This window comes from Phyllobates terribilis, unplaced genomic scaffold, assembly GCF_046119375.1.
Source record: "Phyllobates terribilis strain yellow unplaced genomic scaffold, ASM4611937v1 Scaffold_4__5_contigs__length_816908805, whole genome shotgun sequence".
Taxonomy (NCBI): Eukaryota; Metazoa; Chordata; class Amphibia; order Anura; family Dendrobatidae; genus Phyllobates; species Phyllobates terribilis.
In genome coordinates, this window is record NW_027362764.1 from 712,641,414 (window position 1) to 712,660,067 (window position 18,654).

The following is an 18,654-nucleotide window of genomic DNA, read 5'->3' on the forward strand; positions in this document are numbered from 1 at the left end:
AAGTCTGCAGTCACACACAGTGACTGCAGACTTATGAATTTGGGCCGGACAGCCCCTTTAATAATTTACTCTAGAGGGGGATTTTCTGTGTTGGATTCTTGTGACCAATCTAGAAAGCAGTTACAAACGCATGCCCTATCCTGCATTACACAGAAACTACATTGATGTGAATGGGCATTGTGTAATGCTGAATTTCCCCTGTGGTGGCGCTGCAGTAAAATCTAACACTTATTCCCTGGCTTCCCCACAGATCACAGCGATCACTTGTGATTAACTTATTGTCACGGAACCCTTATGACAAGCAGATTTCCCCCTAAAGTACGGACACAAGATAAATAAAGACACACCCAGTCAACGACTGAATTCTAGCACGTTTATTATCGGTTCCATATATAAAACCCCTATGTAATCAATTAATGAAGCCTGGGGCTCTACAAAACGCATCTAGATGCAGCTAATCTGGAGTGTCTGACGGGTGGTAGAGATCGCTAAGTCTGTCAAACTTTGGCCCCCATTCACCAAGGACCTCGAAACTCAAGTCTTCATCGGTGCTAGAAGGATATAATGAACTCAGGCTGCCAAATATTGAGCAGCTCCCTTGTGTGCAGTAATGATGGAGGGTATCGGGAGGGAGGCACGTCCTAACATTATCTGCTGCCCAAACAATATGAGCCACATACTCCAGGGTGTGGGAGACGCTGCTCTCAGCATCTAATGTCTCTTCAGCGTGGACTCTGGATCTATGGACGCTGAGCAGATGGTCTGGCCTCTGATAAAGCATTGATGTTCTGGGGTCAACTGAGGTAGCACAGAGACGATGGGTATTTGCTTTTGTTGGATTTTTTAGTTTCTGGAGATCATAGCCGTTCTGAAAAGAGAAAACCAAGATGTACATTGATAAGGCTGTTCTTCATAGAGGAGATTGTGTTTATACACTGCTCAAAAAAATAAAGGGAACACTGAAATAACACATCCTAGATCTGAATGAATGAAATATTCTCATTGAATACTTTGTTCTGTACAAAGTTGAATGTGCTGACAACACAATCACACAAAAATCATCAATGGAAATCAAATTTATTAACCAATGGAGGCCTGGATTTGGAGTCACCCCCAAAATTAAAGTGGAAAAACCCACTACAGGCTGATCCAACTTTGATGTAATGTCCTTAAAACAAGTCAAAATGAGGCTCAGTATTGTGTGTGGCCTCCACGTGCCTGTATGACCTCCCTACAACGCCTGGGCATGCTCCTGATGAGGTTGTGGATGGTCTCCTGTGGGATCTCCTCCCAGATCTGGACTAAAGCATCTGCCAACTCCTGGACAGTCTGTGGTGCAACGTGACGTTGGTGGATGGAGCGAGACATGATGTCCCAGATGTGCTCACTCGGATTCAGGTCTGGGAGCGGGCGGGCCAGTCCATAGCTTCAATGCCTTCATCTTGCAGGAACTGCTGACACACTCCAGCCACATGAGGTCTGGCATTGTCCTGCATTAGGAGGAACCCAGGACCAACCGCACCAGCATATGGTCTCACAAGGGGTCTGAGGATCTCATCTCGGTACCTAATGGTAGTCAGGCTACCTCAGGCGAGCACATGGAGGGCTGTCCGGCCCTCCAAAGAAATGCCACACCACACCATTACAGACCCACTGCCAAACTGGTCATGCTGAAGGATATTGCAGGCAGCAAATCGCTCTCCACGGCGTCTCCAGACTCTGCCACGTCTGTCACATGTGCTCAGTGTGAACCTGCTTTCATCTGTGAAGAGCACAGGGCGCCAGTGGCGACTTTGCTAATCCTGGTGTTCTGTGGCAAATGCCAAGTGTCCTGCACGGTGTTGGGCTGTGAGCACAACCCCCATCTTTGGACGTCGGGCCCTCATACCACCCACATGGAGTCGGTTTCTAACCGTTTGTGCAGACACGTGCACATTTGTGGCCTGCTGGAGGTCATTTTGCAGGGCTCTGGCAGTGCTCCTCCTGTTCCTCCTTGCACAAGGGCGTAGGTAGCGGTCCTGCTGCTGGGTTGTTGCCCTCCTATGGCCCTCTCCACGTCTCCTGGTGTACTGACCTGTCTCCTGGTAGCGCCTCCAGCCTCTGGACACTACGCTGACAGACACAGCAAACCTTGTTGCCACAGCTCGCATTGATGTGCCATCCTGGATGAGCTGCACTACCTGAGCAACTTCTGTGGGTTGTAGAGTCCGTCTCATGCTACCACGAGTGTGAAAGCACAACCAACATTCAAAAGTGACCAAAACATCAGCCAGAAAGCATTGGTACTGAGATGTGGTCTGTGGTCCCCACCTGCAGAACCACTCCTTTATTGAGGGTGTCTTGATAATTGCCAATAATTTCCATCTATTGTCTATTCCATTTGAACAACAGCATATGACATTGATTGTCAATCAGTGTTGCTTCCTAAGTGGAAAGTTTGATTTCACAGAAGTTTGATTTACTTGGAGTTATATTCTGTTGTTTAAGTGTTACCTTTATTTTTTTGAGCAGTGTATATATACTACTTCACTTTTCATATTATTCAGAAGGCTTCAGAGCTGTAATCTTACAGTATTCCTTCCTGCCTCACTGGCTGTATGGTGTTTGCTCTGATATTTTTGTATTTTGGGAATTGTCATGTTCACACCGGACACTGATACAGGAACAATGGGATTCTGGTACCTCAGCTAAAATGTTAGGGTGATTGCAGACGGTACATTTTGCTGCATGCGTTAGAAGTTCTTCCCAATGGATGCATTATTTGGTTTTAAAGGGAATTTGTCAGTAGGATCAACCCTCCTAAGTCGTCTATATGGGCATGAAGGTCATAGGAAGCTGAATAAAATGGTACCTTGATATCTGCGAGCCAATGTCTTATTCGAGAGAAATTCACATTTTTCTTAATATGTAAATGAGCTGTTAAGATCTATGGGCCGGACATAGATCTCCCGAGAATCTGCCTCCAGCGATTATTTTAAATAAAAGGAAAGTTACCAGTGTGAGACAAGTAACTAACACAGAACAGTAAAACTTAACTTTGTCTTCTTGCAAACACATTTTTTGCAGCTTTCTGAGCTCTGCTAAATTGTAACAATATTGGTAACACTGGTAGCCATTACACATCACACTGGTAACACTGGTAGCCATTACACATCACACTAGTAACACTGGTAGCCATTACACATCACACTGGTAGCCATTACACATCACACTGGTAACACTGGTAGCCATTACACATCACACTAGTAACACTGGTAGCCATTACACATCGCACTGGTAACACTGGTAACCATTACACATCACACTAGTAACTCTGGTAGCCATTACGCATCACACTAGTAACACTGGTAGCCATTACACATCACACTGGTAAGACTGGTAGCCATTACACATCACACTGGTAACACTGGTAGCCATTACACATCACACTGGTAACACTGGTAGCCATTACACATCACACTGGTAGCCATTACACATCGCACTGGTAGCCATTACACATCGCACTGGTAAGACTGGTAGCCATTACACATCACACTGGTAACACTGGCAGCCATTACACATCACACTGGTAACACTGGTAGCCATTACACATCACATTAGTAACTCTGGTAGCCATTGCACATCACATTGGTAACACTGGTAGCCATTACACATCACGCTGGTAGCCATTACACATCACATTGGTAACACTGGTAGCCATTACACATCACACTGGTAGCCATTACACATCACACTAGTAACACTGGTAGCCATTACATATCACACTGGTAGCCATTACACATCACACTGGTAACACTGGTAGCCATTACACATCACACAGGTAACACTGGTAGCCATTACACATCACATTAGTAACTCTGGTAGCCATTGCACATCACACTAGTAACACTGGTAGCCATTACACATCACACTGGTAAGACTGGTAGCCATTACACATCACACTGGTAACACTGGTAGCCATTACACATCACACTGGTAGCCATTACACATCGCACTGGTAGCCATTACACATCGCACTGGTAACACTGGTAGCCATTACACATCACACTGATAACACTGGTAGCCATTACACATCACACTGGTAACACTGGTAGCCATTACACATCACACTAGTAACACTGGTAGCCATTACACATCGCACTGGTAACACTGGTAGCCATTACACATCGCACTGGTAACACTGGTAGCCATTACACATCACACTGGTAAGACTGGTAGCCATTACACATCACACTGATAACACTGGTAGCCATTACACATCACACTGGTAACACTGGTAGCCATTACACATCACACTAGTAACACTGGTAGCCATTACACATCACACTGGTAGCCATTACACATCGCACTGGTAACACTGGTAGCCATTACACATCACACTGGTAACACTGGTACCTATTACACATCACACTAGTAACACTGGTAGCCATTACACATCGCACTGGTAACACTGGTAACCATTACACATCACACTAGTAACTCTGGTAGCCATTACACAGCACACTGGTAACACTGGTAGCCATTACACATCACATTAGTAACACTTGTAGCCATTACACATCACACTGGTAAGACTGGTAGCCATTACACATCACACTGGTAACACTGGTAGCCATTACACATCACACTGGTAACACTGGTAGCCATTACACATCACACTGTTAGCCATTACACATCGCACTGGTAGCCATTACACATCGCACTGGTAACACTGGTAGCCATTACACATCACACTGATAAGACTGGTAGCCATTACACATCACACTGGTAACACTGGTAGCCATTACACATCACACTGGTAACACTGGTAACCATTACACATCACATTAGTAACTCTGGTAGCCATTGCACATCACATTGGTAACACTGGTAGCCATTACACATCACGCTGGTAGCCATTACACATCACATTGGTAACACTGGTAACCATTACACATCACACTGGTAGCCATTACACATCACACTAGTAACTCTGGTAGCCATTACACATCACACTGGTAGCCATTACACATCACATTGGTAAAACTGGTAGCCATTACACATCACACTGGTAGCCATTACACATCACATTGGTAACACTGGTAGCCATTACACATCACACTGGTAGCCATTATGACGCGCCCCTGGGCCTGTGTCGCGCTGCGTTGCGCACGCGGGAGCTTACCCGGAGCCGGATCTCTTGAGGGTTGTAGTCTCGTGGCGGTGACCCGGTCCGTGCCCAGGGAGTCAAACTGAGCGGCGATGTAACAGCGGTAGATGCAGGACGACTACGCCACCCGTTGAATGCAGCTATGGAGCTGCCGCTGCAGGACAGTCCGCTGAGGCCGGTGGATGGATGGTGCAGCGTAGATGGTATAACCCCCAACGGGAGGGGTATGGCCTCAGGGCAGCAGATGTGGATGATGGGGGTAGCAGGAACCACTCAGAGACGGTGCGGTGTAATTCAGGGTCTTTACTGGTAACAACGATAGACCCTCCCGGAGTACTTGCTAGTGAACGGGGCCTGGTCAGTCCTTCAGCAGATGGGATCTCCCCTGGCCAGGCGGAGTTGTAGGCCTCCCAAACTGACTGTACTCTTCTGGCTACCTTGCTAGAAGCGGATATAAGTAGCCCACGTCCCTGAGTGTACCGTGTGGTGCTCACCCGTATGGCCGGTGACTCGGGGCCTTCTAATGGCTTCCGCTCCACGATGGCGGTGCTGGTCCCACGCGTGTGACCGTGCCTTCGGGTTTCTGGGCCTGAGGACCTGAAATCCCCTGCCGGTCGGCTTCTGCTGCTGGGTAAGAGTTAGTCCCCAGAGCCTCGGACGCCGGGTCCAGTAAGAAATCTTCTCAGTCAGGGCGAGCTCTGCAGCTGCCAGCCCCTGACTTGTAGTAGTATTGCTCCCACTGAGCTTCTGCTGTTTCTTCCTATGCTGCTTCTCTGTCTCTACTCTCCTTGACTGACTAACCCTGCCTCAGCCCAGGGTTTATACAGGGGAAGTTCTTCCCCTCCCAAGACTGGGCAGGAGGTGTGGCATGCACAGGATCCCTGACCAAAGGACCTCCCACCTGCTCTCAGACGTAATATCTCTATCACTGTGGCAACCAGACCCCTGGGGTGTCACATTCCCCCCTAGTGAAATTTAGTACTCCGGGACTAAACATATTTTAGAAAAACATAACAAGATAAAAACAATAATAATACAATAAGAAAAACATATAAAGATGGTTACGGCATGTCCGTAACCGGGTGCAGTCTTTGAAGAAAGCAAGGTGTCCATTTCACCAAAACAGGGAGACGTAACCAGGTAGGGGTCTGTCCTACCCCGAGTCCTTAACAGTCTCTAGTCCATCCTGGGTTACGCTCCAACTAATTGTACAAGGATTCCCGGTAGATCCACCAAGGATTCCTAAAAATAACTGGAAACACAAAATTATACACAAGCAACAATACACAGATAAACATAAATAAAACAATTTATACACTTCAAATCCTCCAGCGTGCGGGTAACTGGCCTCTAGTGGCCCTAGTGGACCTACGGAGCTGACTGTCTGGCCCTGAACTACAGGGTGTAGGAGCTGTCAAGGGTAAACTGGGCAGCTGTCTACCGGCTTTTTGTCTCACTAGGGGTACGGCAGGCTCACTATAAGCAGAGGGTTGATCCTCCTGTTCTGCTTGTGTGGAGTCTTCTGCCTCCTGGACCGGCTGTTCTTCCAGCTCTACCTGTTGCTCCGTAGGTGCTTGGGATGCTGGTTGGAGGAAGGTGAGTACGGGTACCACAACTGCACCATTGACTTGAGTCCAAGACCGAGGGAAGTCCCCGAGCACAGTACTAACCACATCTTCCCTTTCCTCTACGGGTCGATGGTCTTCTTGTTCCTCTTCAGGGTTCCTCAGTTGTTCGGGACACTTCTTCAGGTGGTCCCGGGATACAATGGCTGTGGTTTCCCCTCCGTCTTTACTGATGGTACAAACCTTCGGGTTCTCGTGGCTTGAGGGCAGTACGGTGTACGGGTCCTTCTCCCACTGGTCATCCAACTTGTGGAGCCGTCTCTTCCTCTTCAAGACCTGCTCTCCGGGTACCAGGGGAACAGCGGGAGCATACTGGTTGTAAGTTTTCTCTTGTCTTTCCCTAGCCTGACAGAGACTTCGCTCCACGCTCTCCTGTACTCTCCGGTACTGCTGCTGCCTCTCTGTGTCCCAGTCTGTTTCTGGTGAAGTGTCCTCGGGTGTCAGGACTCCCATTTCCAGGTCAACAGGTAACTTACCAGGTCTTGCCCTCATTAGGTAAGCCGGGGTACAGTTGGTGGAACCTACCGGGATGTGGTTGTATAGGTCCACCAGATCGGGCAACTTCTCAGGCCACAGATTGCGTTCTTCCAGGGGCAACGTTTTTAGAAGATCCATTACCACCTGGTTCATTTTCTCACAAAGTCCATTAGTTTGCGGATGGTAGGGTGTCATCCTTATCTTCCGGCAGCCATACAGATTGCAGAATTCCTGGAAGACCTCCGCTTCAAAGGCAGGTCCCTGGTCCGTCAGCACTTGGTCCGGGTACCCATGTGGACGGCAAAAGTGCTGCTGGAAGGCTCTAGCTGCTGTTTGAGCCGTTAAGTCCTTGACGGGGACGACAACCAGAAACCGGGAGTAATGATCCACGATGGTTAACGCGTAGACGTAGCCACTTCTGCTTGGGGTCAGTTTTACATGATCCAAGGCTACCAGTTCCAACGGTTGCCGGGTGACGATGGACTGCAGGGGAGTCTTCTGGCTGGCACGGTCCTTCCTTCTCAGGTTGCACGGGCCACAGTCTCTGCACCACTTCTCAATGGTTCCCCTCATGCCTACCCAGTGGAATCGCTCGCGCAGCAGGAACTCCAGCTTCTTCCACCCGAAGTGTCCAGCTCCGTCGTGGTATGCCTCCATCACCATGGCTGCGTCTCTTCGTGGCACCACTACTTGCCAGAGTAGTTCATGCGTCCGGGAGTTAACCATTCTGCGGCACAACTTCCCCTTGTAAAGGAACAGTCGACTCTTCTCTGCCCATAGTTGTTTGGCTTCCTCCGGAGCGTCTGGTTCAAGGCAAGCCTCCGGGCGAGTCAGCATCTCCTTCACCAGTCGGACGGCAGGGTCGCTGTCTTGCGTTTCCGCCCAGTTGTAGTGAGGTAAGGGGTTCAACGTAGCAGCCTGCTTACTCCTTACCCGGTGGGAATACTGGATAGTCCCATGACGGTGGAACGCAGGGAGTTCAACTTCTTCCAGTCCCTCCGGATCTTCTCCTTCGTCCGGCAGGTTGGGCATCCTGGACAGGGCATCCGCGTTGGTATTGGAGCGTCCGGCCCGGTATTTGATTGTGAACTCGTAGTTGGACAGACGGGCCATCCACCTCTGCTCCAGGGCACCGAGTCTTGCCGTGTCCAGGTGTGTCAACGAGTTGTTATCCGTGTACACGGTGAACCGGGAAGAAGCGAGGTAATGCTTAAAGCGCTCGGTGACTGCCCATACTACGGCCAGGAACTCTAGCTTAAATGAGCTGTAATTCTCGGGGTTCCTTTCGGTGGGTCGCAGTTTTCGGCTGGCGTAGGCGATTACTCGTTCCTTCCCCTGCTGGATCTGGGAAAGTACGGCTCCTAGCCCGATGTTACTGGCGTCGGTGTAGAGGATAAAGGGCTGGCTATAATCCGGGTACGCCAGGATTTCGTCCCCCGTGAGGGCCATCTTCAGCTGGCGGAAGGACTCTTCTTCCAGCTCCTCCCATTTGAAGGGCGGCTTCTGGTTCTTGGCCTTCCGGGACTGGCCTATCAGGAGGTCCTGCATAGGTGCTGCCTTTTTGGTGAAACCGGGAATAAACCTTCGGTAGTAGCCTACCAACCCGAGGAACTGCCGCACTTCTTTTACGCTGGAGGGGCTTGGCCATTCCTTAATTGCGGTGATCTTATCAGGGTCGGGAGCCACTCCGTCAGCGCTCACCACGTGTCCCAGGTACTGCACTTTTGGTTTCAGGAGGTGACACTTGGAGGGTTTCACCTTTAGGCCGTAACTCGCCAGAGCCTCGAACACTTCCGCCAGGTGTTTCAGGTGGTCCTCATACGTCTTGGAATATACGATGACATTGTCCAGGTACAACAGGACCGTCTCGAAGTTTCTGTGGCCCAGACAACACTCCATTAGTCGTTGGAAGGTTCCGGGGGCGTTGCAGAGTCCGAACGGCATGCAGGTGAACTCGCTAAGTCCCATCGGGGTGGTGAATGCGGTCTTCTCCCGGTCCGCCTCTGCTACAGGAACCTGCCAGTACCCGCTAGTGAGATCCAAGGTAGAGAAGAAGTTAGCAGATCTTAAAGCAGCCAATGACTCCTCTATCCTTGGCAAGGGGTACGCATCCTTGTGTGTGATACGGTTGATTTTCCGGTAATCTACACACATCCTCATGGTGTTGTCTTTTTTTCTGACTAAGACTAGTGGAGCTGCCCAGGGGCTACAGCTATCCCTGATCACCCCAGCCTCCTTCATGTCTCTAAGCATCCCCTTGGCGTGTTGGTAGTGGGCAGGGGGTACGAGTCGATACCTCTCTTTTATAGGAGGATGGTCTCCCGTGGGGATGTGGTGTTCTACCCCCTTGACTCGCCCGAAGTCTAACGGGTGTTTACTGAACACTCTCTCGTACTCCTGAACCACCCGATAGACTCCTTGTTTCTGGTGTGCGGGAGTGGAGTCAGTACCCAGATGTAGTTGCTGACACCAGTCCTCCATGTTTTTCTTAGAGCCGTTACCTTCCTCCGGGTGAGATGGAGGCAAGGGTTCCACAGATTGTATAGAATTTTGGTTAATGGTATATAATTTAGCTAGCGTGGCATACCGGGGCAGGTACACTTCCCTCTCCCCGATATTTATTATGCGAACGGGCACCCTCCCATGGCGTACATCAACCACCCCCCGTGCTGTCAAAATGGTGGGCCTACTGTCCGAGTAAACTGGTTCTACCATTGCCTGGTAATCCCTACCTCTCAGACCAATAGCTGCCCGGCACCAAATCATCATTTCACTTTTTGGGGGCATGGCAATAGGAAAAGGGTCACACATTCTTACGCTACCAATCTCACCGCCGGAGAGTTCCACCTGTTGCCGTCGCATCAGTGCCCGGATCTCTTTCTGGAGCACCCGCTGCTCGCCGGAGCTGGCGTTCTTGGCAACCTGCTGTAAAAGGAAAATCACCTCTGCAAGACAATTTTCAATTACATTAGTTCCTAGAGTTATTTTTGGGTGACTCTCATGTTTGTCAATATCTACAATGATCAGTCCCTGTGCTGCCAGTTCGACTCTACCGATTTTGATGGTCACCTCTTTAAATCCGATCTGTGGCACGGGCTGGCCATTGCTGGCGATGATACTCAAGTCGTCGTCAGGGTAGCGGGTAATATCCGAGTCATTCCAGTACTGCTTAAAGAGCACGTACGGGATGGTGGTGACCTGTGACCCGGTGTCCAGTAGGGCACTCATGGGAATGCCATCCAGTACCACAGGCAAGACTGGACGTCCTCCCACATATCTGTCGCGCCAGTTCGATGGGCCTGGTGATCTTTTTCCTGGGGGTTGGCCCTCTACCCCAGGTTGTGCCCGTTTAAAGAACAGTACCTTGCCATATGTCCGGGTTGATTGCAGCGGCGGCAGATGGGTCGTCCGTCCTCGCTGTATCGGTCACTGGGTCTTCCTCTGGCCGGTGGGGTCCTCCTTGGTCGACGCCATGGGATGTCCTCCGGTCCGGATGCCAGCTGGATCTTCCCTGGGGTGGAAGCCTGTAAAGACTGCACAGTTCGGGTTAGCGCAGCAACGCTCTTAGCTAGCTCTTGGACCTGATGGTGTAGGTCTGGAGCCGTGTCATTGTCCAAAGCCTGCGCATCAGCTCCCACAGGCCCAGCCGACAAGGGCGCCGCCTCCTGGTGGTAAGTGATAGCAGGGCGCCTGTGGGTCACAACGCCACCCAGTGCCGGTTCTCGGAGCACCCGGATGGCTCTGTCCTTGAACTGTGCAAAGCCCAGATGGGGATCCTGTAAGGCCATTGCCCGCAACTGGGTTCGGTGGGTATTACAATACAGTCCCTCTATAAACTGTTCGGTCAACAGCCTGTCCTCGTTTCCCACTCCATCAGGGTCGGTCTGCTTAATGGCCCTCAGGGCCTCTTGTAGGTTTAGTGCATAGTCCCTTATACTCTCATGTGCTCGCTGCTTGCACCCGTAGAATCTAAGCTTAATCTCGGCTGAGGTGCGGGTATCAAAGGTGTCCTTCAGCCGGGTTAGTATCCCTGCGACAGTCTTCCTCCCAGGTGGCCAGGATTTTACTTCCCTTTTGGCTGCCCCGGTTAGTTGGGCCACCAGGATGCTCACTTTTTGCTCTTCTGTGAGGGGGTACACCTGGAAGAGGCTATCCAGCTTTTCTCTAAAGTCATGCAGGGTATGTGACTCCCCTGAGTACTGGGGTAGCCAAGCTGCTCCCGGGATATAGGGCATGGTGAAGGGCATAACTGCAGCAGCGGTAGCGCTGGCGGGGGTTGAGGCAGTGAAGCTCTCCTCCGTATCCGACATCTTCCTCCCCCCTAGTGGACCGTGGCCTACCTTGCGATGATCCTCTTCCGTAGGCCGCGGCTCCGCAGTGGATCGTCAGGGTTGAGGACCTTCCGTCGCGCTCCTGTGACGTCGGCGTCTGCTGGGCTCCTTCCAGGACCTTACGCAACGTCCGGACGTGAGGCGGGGCTTCAGTTCTCGCGCGCTTTCGGAGTCCACGCCCCTCTTCTTCCCGCGCGGCGTCCTCAAGATGGCGTCCAATGGCGGGAAAACTCCACGGATGGCGGGAAGAAGGCAGAAGATGGCGCCGGATGGCGGGAAACTTCACCGATGGCGGGAAGAAGGCTGAAGATGGCGCCGGATGGCGGGAATCTTCACCACAGGTAAGTTTGAAAAGTCTCTTTTTCAGGCACGCAGTACCCGGTGGTTGCGGGCACGAAATCCTGCCGACTACGCCAAAGTTGACGCGCCCCTGGGCCTGTGTCGCGCTGCGTTGCGCACGCGGGAGCTTACCCTGCGCCGGATCTCTTGAGGGTTGTAGTCTCGTGGCGGTGACCCGGTCCGTGCCCAGGGAGTCAAACTGAGCGGCGATGTAACAGCGGTAGATGCAGGATGACTACGCCACCCGTTGAATGCAGCTATGGAGCTGCCGCTGCAGGACAGTCCGCTGAGGCCGGTGGATGGATGGTGCAGCGTAGATGGTATAACCCCCAACGGGAGGGGTATGGCCTCAGGGCAGCAGATGTGGATGATGGGGGTAGCAGGAACCACTCAGAGACGGTGCGGTGTAATTCAGGGTCTTTACTGGTAACAACGATAGACCCTCCCGGAGTACTTGCTAGTGAACGGGGCCTGGTCAGTCCTTGAGCAGATGGGATCTCCCCTGGCCAGGCGGAGTTGTAGGCCTCCCAAACTGACTGTACTCTTCTGGCTACCTTGCTAGAAGCGGATATAAGTAGCCCACGTCCCTGAGTGTACCGTGTGGTGCTCACCCGTATGGCCGGTGACTCGGGGCCTTCTAATGGCTTCCGCTCCACGATGGCGGTGCTGGTCCCACGCGTGTGACCGTGCCTTCGGGTTTCTGGGCCTGAGGACCTGAAATCCCCTGCCGGTCGGCTTCTGCTGCTGGGTAAGAGTTAGTCCCCACAGCCTCGGACGCCGGGTCCGGTAAGAAATCTTCTCAGTCAGGGCGAGCTCTGCAGCTGCCAGCCCCTGACTTGTAGTAGTATTGCTCCCACTGAGCTTCTGCTGTTTCTTCCTATGCTGCTTCTCTGTCTCTACTCTCCTTGACTGACTAACCCTGCCTCAGCCCAGGGTTTATACAGGGGAAGTTCTTCCCCTCCCAAGACTGGGCAGGAGGTGTGGCATGCACAGGATCCCTGACCAAAGGACCTCCCACCTGCTCTCAGACGTAATATCTCTATCACTGTGGCAACCAGACCCCTGGGGTGTCACAATTACACATCACACTAGTAACTCTGGTAGGCATTACACATCACACTGGTAACACTGGTAGCCATTACACATCACACTGGTAACACTGGTAGCCATTACACATCACATTGGTAACACTGGTAGCCATTACACATCGCACTGGTGGCCATTGCACATCACACTGGTAACACTGGTAGCCATTACACATCACATTGGTAACACTGGTAGCCATTACACATCACACTAGTAACACTGGTAGCCATTACACATCACACTGGTAGCCATTACACATCACACTGGTAACACTGGTAGCCATTACACATCACATTGGTAACACTGGTAGCCATTACACATCACATTGGTAGCCATTGCACATCGCACTGATAGCCATTGCACATCACACTGGTAACACTGGTAGCCATTACACATCACACTGGTAGCCATTACACATCGCACTGATAGCCATTGCACATCAAACTGGTAACACTGGTAGCCATTACACATCACATTGGTAAAACTGGTAGCCATTACATGTCATATTGGTAACACTGGTAGCCATTACACATCACACTGGTAGCCATTGCACATCACATTGGTAACACTGGTAGCCATTACACATCACACTGGTAGCCATTACACATCACACTAATAACTCTGGTAGCCATTACATATCACACTGGTAGCCATTGCACATCACATTGGTAACACTGGTAGCCATTACACATCACACTGGTAGCCATTACACATCACATTGGTAACACTGGTAGCCATTACATATCACACTGGTAGCCATTACACATCACATTGGTAACACTGGTAGCCATTACATATCACACTGGTAAGACTGGTAGCCATGACACATCACACTGATAACAATGGTAGCCATTACATATCACACTGGTAACCATTGCACATCACACTGGTAGCCATTACAGATCTAACTGGTAGCCATTACACATCTAACTGGTATCCATTGCACATCACACTGGTAGCCATTACAGATCTAACTGGTAGCCATTACACATCTAACTGGTAGCTATTGCACATCACACTGGTAGCCATTACACATCACACTGGTAACACTGGTAGCCATTACACATCACACTGGTAGCCATTACACATCACACTGATAAGACTGGTAGCCATTACACATCACACTGGTAGCCATTACACATCACACTGGTAACACTGGTAGCCATTACACATCGCACTGGTAACACTGGTAACCATTACACATCACACTAGTAACTCTGGTAGCCATTACACATCACACTGGTAACACTGGTAGCCATTACACATCACACTGGTAGCCATTACACATCACACTGGTAACACTGGTAGCCATTACACATCACACTGGTAACACTGGTAGCCATTACACATCACACTGGTAGCCATTACACATCACACTGGTAACACTGGTAGCCATTACACATCACACTGGTAGCCATTACACATCACACTGGTAACACTGGTAGCCATTACACATCACACTAGTAACACTGGTAGCCATTACACATCGCACTGGTAACACTGGTTGCCATTACAAATCACACTAGTAACTCTGGTAGCCATTGCACATCACATTGGTAACACTGGTAGCAATTACACATCACGCTGGTAGCCATTACACATCACATTGGTAACACTGGTAGCCATTACACATCACACTGGTAGCCATTACACATCACACTAGTAACTCTGGTAGCCATTACACATCACACTGGTAGCCATTACACATCACATTGGTAACACTGGTAGCCATTACACATCACACTGGTAGCCATTACACATCACATTGGTAAAACTGGTAGCCATTACACATCACACTGGTAGCCATTACACATCACACTAGTAACTCTGGTAGCCATTACACATCACACTGGTAGCCATTACACATCACATTGGTAACACTGGTAGCCATTACACATCACACTGGTAGCCATTACACATCACACTAGTAACTCTGGTAGCCATTACACATCACACTGGTAACACTGGTAGCCATTACACATCACATTGGTAACACTGGTAGCCATTACACGTCACATTGGTAACACTGGTAGCCATTACACATCGCACTGGTGGCCATTGCACATCACACTGGTAACACTGGTAGTCATTACACATCACACTGGTAGCCATTACACATCACACCGGTAACACTGGTAGCCATTACACATCGCACTGGTAACACTGGTAACCATTACACATCACACTAGTAACTCTGGTAGCCATTACACATCACACTGGTAACACTGGTAGCCATTACACATCACACTGGTAGCCATTACACATCACACTGGTAACACTGGTAGCCATTACACATCACACTGGTAACACTGGTAGCCATTAAACATCACACTGGTAGCCATTACACATCACACTGGTAACACTGGTAGCCATTACACATCACACTAGTAACACTGGTACCCATTACACATCGCACTGGTAACACTGGTTGCCATTACAAATCACACTAGTAAATCTGGTAGCCATTGCACATCACATTGGTAACACTGGTAGCCATTACACATCACGCTGGTAGCCATTACACATCACATTGGTAACACTGGTAGCCATTACACATCACACTGGTAGCCATTACACATCACACTGGTAGCCATTACACATCACATTGGTAAACTGGTAGCCATTACACATCACACTGGTAGCCATTACACATCACACTAGTAACTCTGGTAGCCATTACACATCACACTGGTAGCCATTACACATCACATTGGTAAAACTGGTAGCCATTACACATCACACTGATAGCCATTACACATCACATTGGTAACACTGGTAGCCATTACACATCACACTGGTAGCCATTACACATCACACTAGTAACTCTGGTAGCCATTACACATCACAATGGTAACACTGGTAGCCATTACACATCACATTGGTAACACTGGTAGCCATTACACGTCACATTGGTAACACTGGTAGCCATTACACATCGCACTGGTGGCCATTGCACATCACACTGGTAACACTGGTAGTCATTACACATCACACTGGTAGCCATTACACATCACACCGGTAACACTGGTAGCCATTACACATCGCACTGGTAACACTGGTAACCATTACACATCACACTAGTAACTCTGGTAGCCATTACACATCACACTGGTAACACTGGTAGCCATTACACATCACACTGGTAGCCATTACACATCACACTGGTAACACTGGTAGCCATTACACATCACACTGGTAACACTGGTAGCCATTACACATCACACTGGTAGCCATTACACATCACACTGGTAACACTGGTAGCCATTACACATCACACTAGTAACACTGGTACCCATTACACATCGCACTGGTAACACTGGTTGCCATTACAAATCACACTAGTAACACTGGTAGCCATTACACATCACACTGGTAGCCATTACACATCACACTGGTAGCCATTACACATCACGCTGGTAGCCATTACACATCACATTGGTAACACTGGTAGCCATTACACATCACACTGGTAGCCATTACACATCACACTAGTAACTCTGGTAGCCATTACACATCACACTGGTAGCCATTACACATCACATTGGTAACACTGGTAGCCATTACATATCACACTGGTAGCCATTACACATCACATTGGTAAAACTGGTAGCCATTACACATCACACTGGTAGCCATTACACATCACACTAGTAACTCTGGTAGCCATTACACATCACACTGGTAGCCATTACACATCACATTGGTAAAACTGGTAGCCATTACACATCACACTGGTAGCCATTACACATCACATTGGTAACACTGGTAGCCATTACACATCACACTGGTAGCCATTACACATCACACTAGTAACTTTGGTAGCCATTACACATCACACTGGTAACACTGGTAGCCATTACACATCACATTGGTAACACTGGTAGCCATTACACATCACACTAGTAACACTGGTAGCCATTACACAACACACTGGTAGCCATTACACATCGCACTGGTAACACTGGTAGCCATTACACATCACACTGGTAACACTGGTACCTATTACACATCACACTGGTAACACTGGTAGCCATTACACATCACACTGGTAGCCATTACACATCACACTGGTAACACTGGTAGCCATTACACATCACACTAGTAACACTGGTAGCCATTACACATCGCACTGTTAACACTGGTAACCATTACACATCACAATAGTAACTCTGGTAGCCATTACACAGCACACTGGTAACACTGGTAGCCATTACACATCACACTAGTAACACTTGTAGAAATTACACATCACACTGGTAAGACTGGTTGCCATTACACATCACACTGGTAACACTGGTAGCCATTACACATCACACTGGTAACACTGGTAGCCATTACACATCACACTGGTAGCCATTACACATCGCACTGGTAGCCATTACACATCGCACTGGTAACACTGGTAGCCATTACACATCACACTGGTAACACTGGTAGCCATTACACATCACATTAGTAACTCTGGTAGCCATTGCACATCACATTGGTAACACTGGTAGCCATTACACATCACGCTGGTAGCCATTACACATCACATTGGTAACACTGGTAACCATTACACATCACACTGGTAGCCATTACACATCACACTAGTAACTCTGGTAGCCATTACACATCACACTGGTAGCCATTACACATCACATTGGTAAAACTGGTAGCCATTACACATCACACTGGTAGCCATTACACATCACATTGGTAACACTGGTAGACATTACACATCACACTGGTAGCCATTACACATCACACTAGTAACTCTGGTAGCCATTACACATCACACTGGTAACACTGGTAGCCATTACACATCACACTGGTAACACTGGTAGCCATTACACATCACATTGGTAACACTGGTAGCCATTACACATCACATTGGTAACACTGGTAGCCATTACACATCGCACTGGTGGCCATTGCACATCACACTGGTAACACTGGTAGCCATTACACATCACATTGGTAACACTGGTAGCCATTACACATCACACTAGTAACACTGGTAGCCATTACACATCACACTGGTAGCCATTACACATCACACTGGTAACACTGGTAGCCATTACACATCACATTGGTAACACTGGTAGCCATTACACATCACATTGGTAGCCATTGCACATCACACTGGTAACACTGGTAGCCATTACACATCACACTGGTAGCCATTACACATCGCACTGGTAGCCATTGCACATTACACTGGTAACACTGGTAGCCATTACACATCACATTGGTAACACTGGTAGCCATTACATGTCATATTGGTAACACTGGTAGCCATTACACATCACACTGGTAGCCATTGCACATCACATTGGTAACACTGGTAGCCATTACACATCACACTGGTAGCCATTACACATCACACTAATAACTCTGGTAGCCATTACATATCACACTGGTAGCCATTGCACATCACATTGGTAACACTGGTAGCCATTACACATCACACTGGTAGCCATTACACATCACATTGGTAACACTGGTAGCCATTACATATCACACTGGTAGCCATTACACATCACATTGGTAACACTGGTAGCCATTAAATATCACACTGGTAAGACTGGTAGCCATTACACATCACACTGGAAACCATTGCACATCACACTGGTAGCCATTACAGATCTAACTGGTAGCCATTACA

At 49.1% G+C, this 18,654-nt stretch overlaps 1 protein-coding gene across 1 annotated transcript in view; it reads right to left on the reverse strand.

Annotated features, from left to right (window-relative positions):
- Positions 1 to 454: 454 nt before the first annotated feature.
- LOC141264712 (neural-cadherin-like) overlaps positions 455 to 18,654 on the reverse strand; it is a 158,038-nt gene continuing 139,838 nt past the window's right edge. The window contains exon 34 of the mRNA XM_073676979.1: positions 455 to 868. Within this exon, the coding sequence (XP_073533080.1) occupies positions 455 to 868 (414 nt within the window). The remainder of the gene's footprint in view (positions 869 to 18,654) is intronic.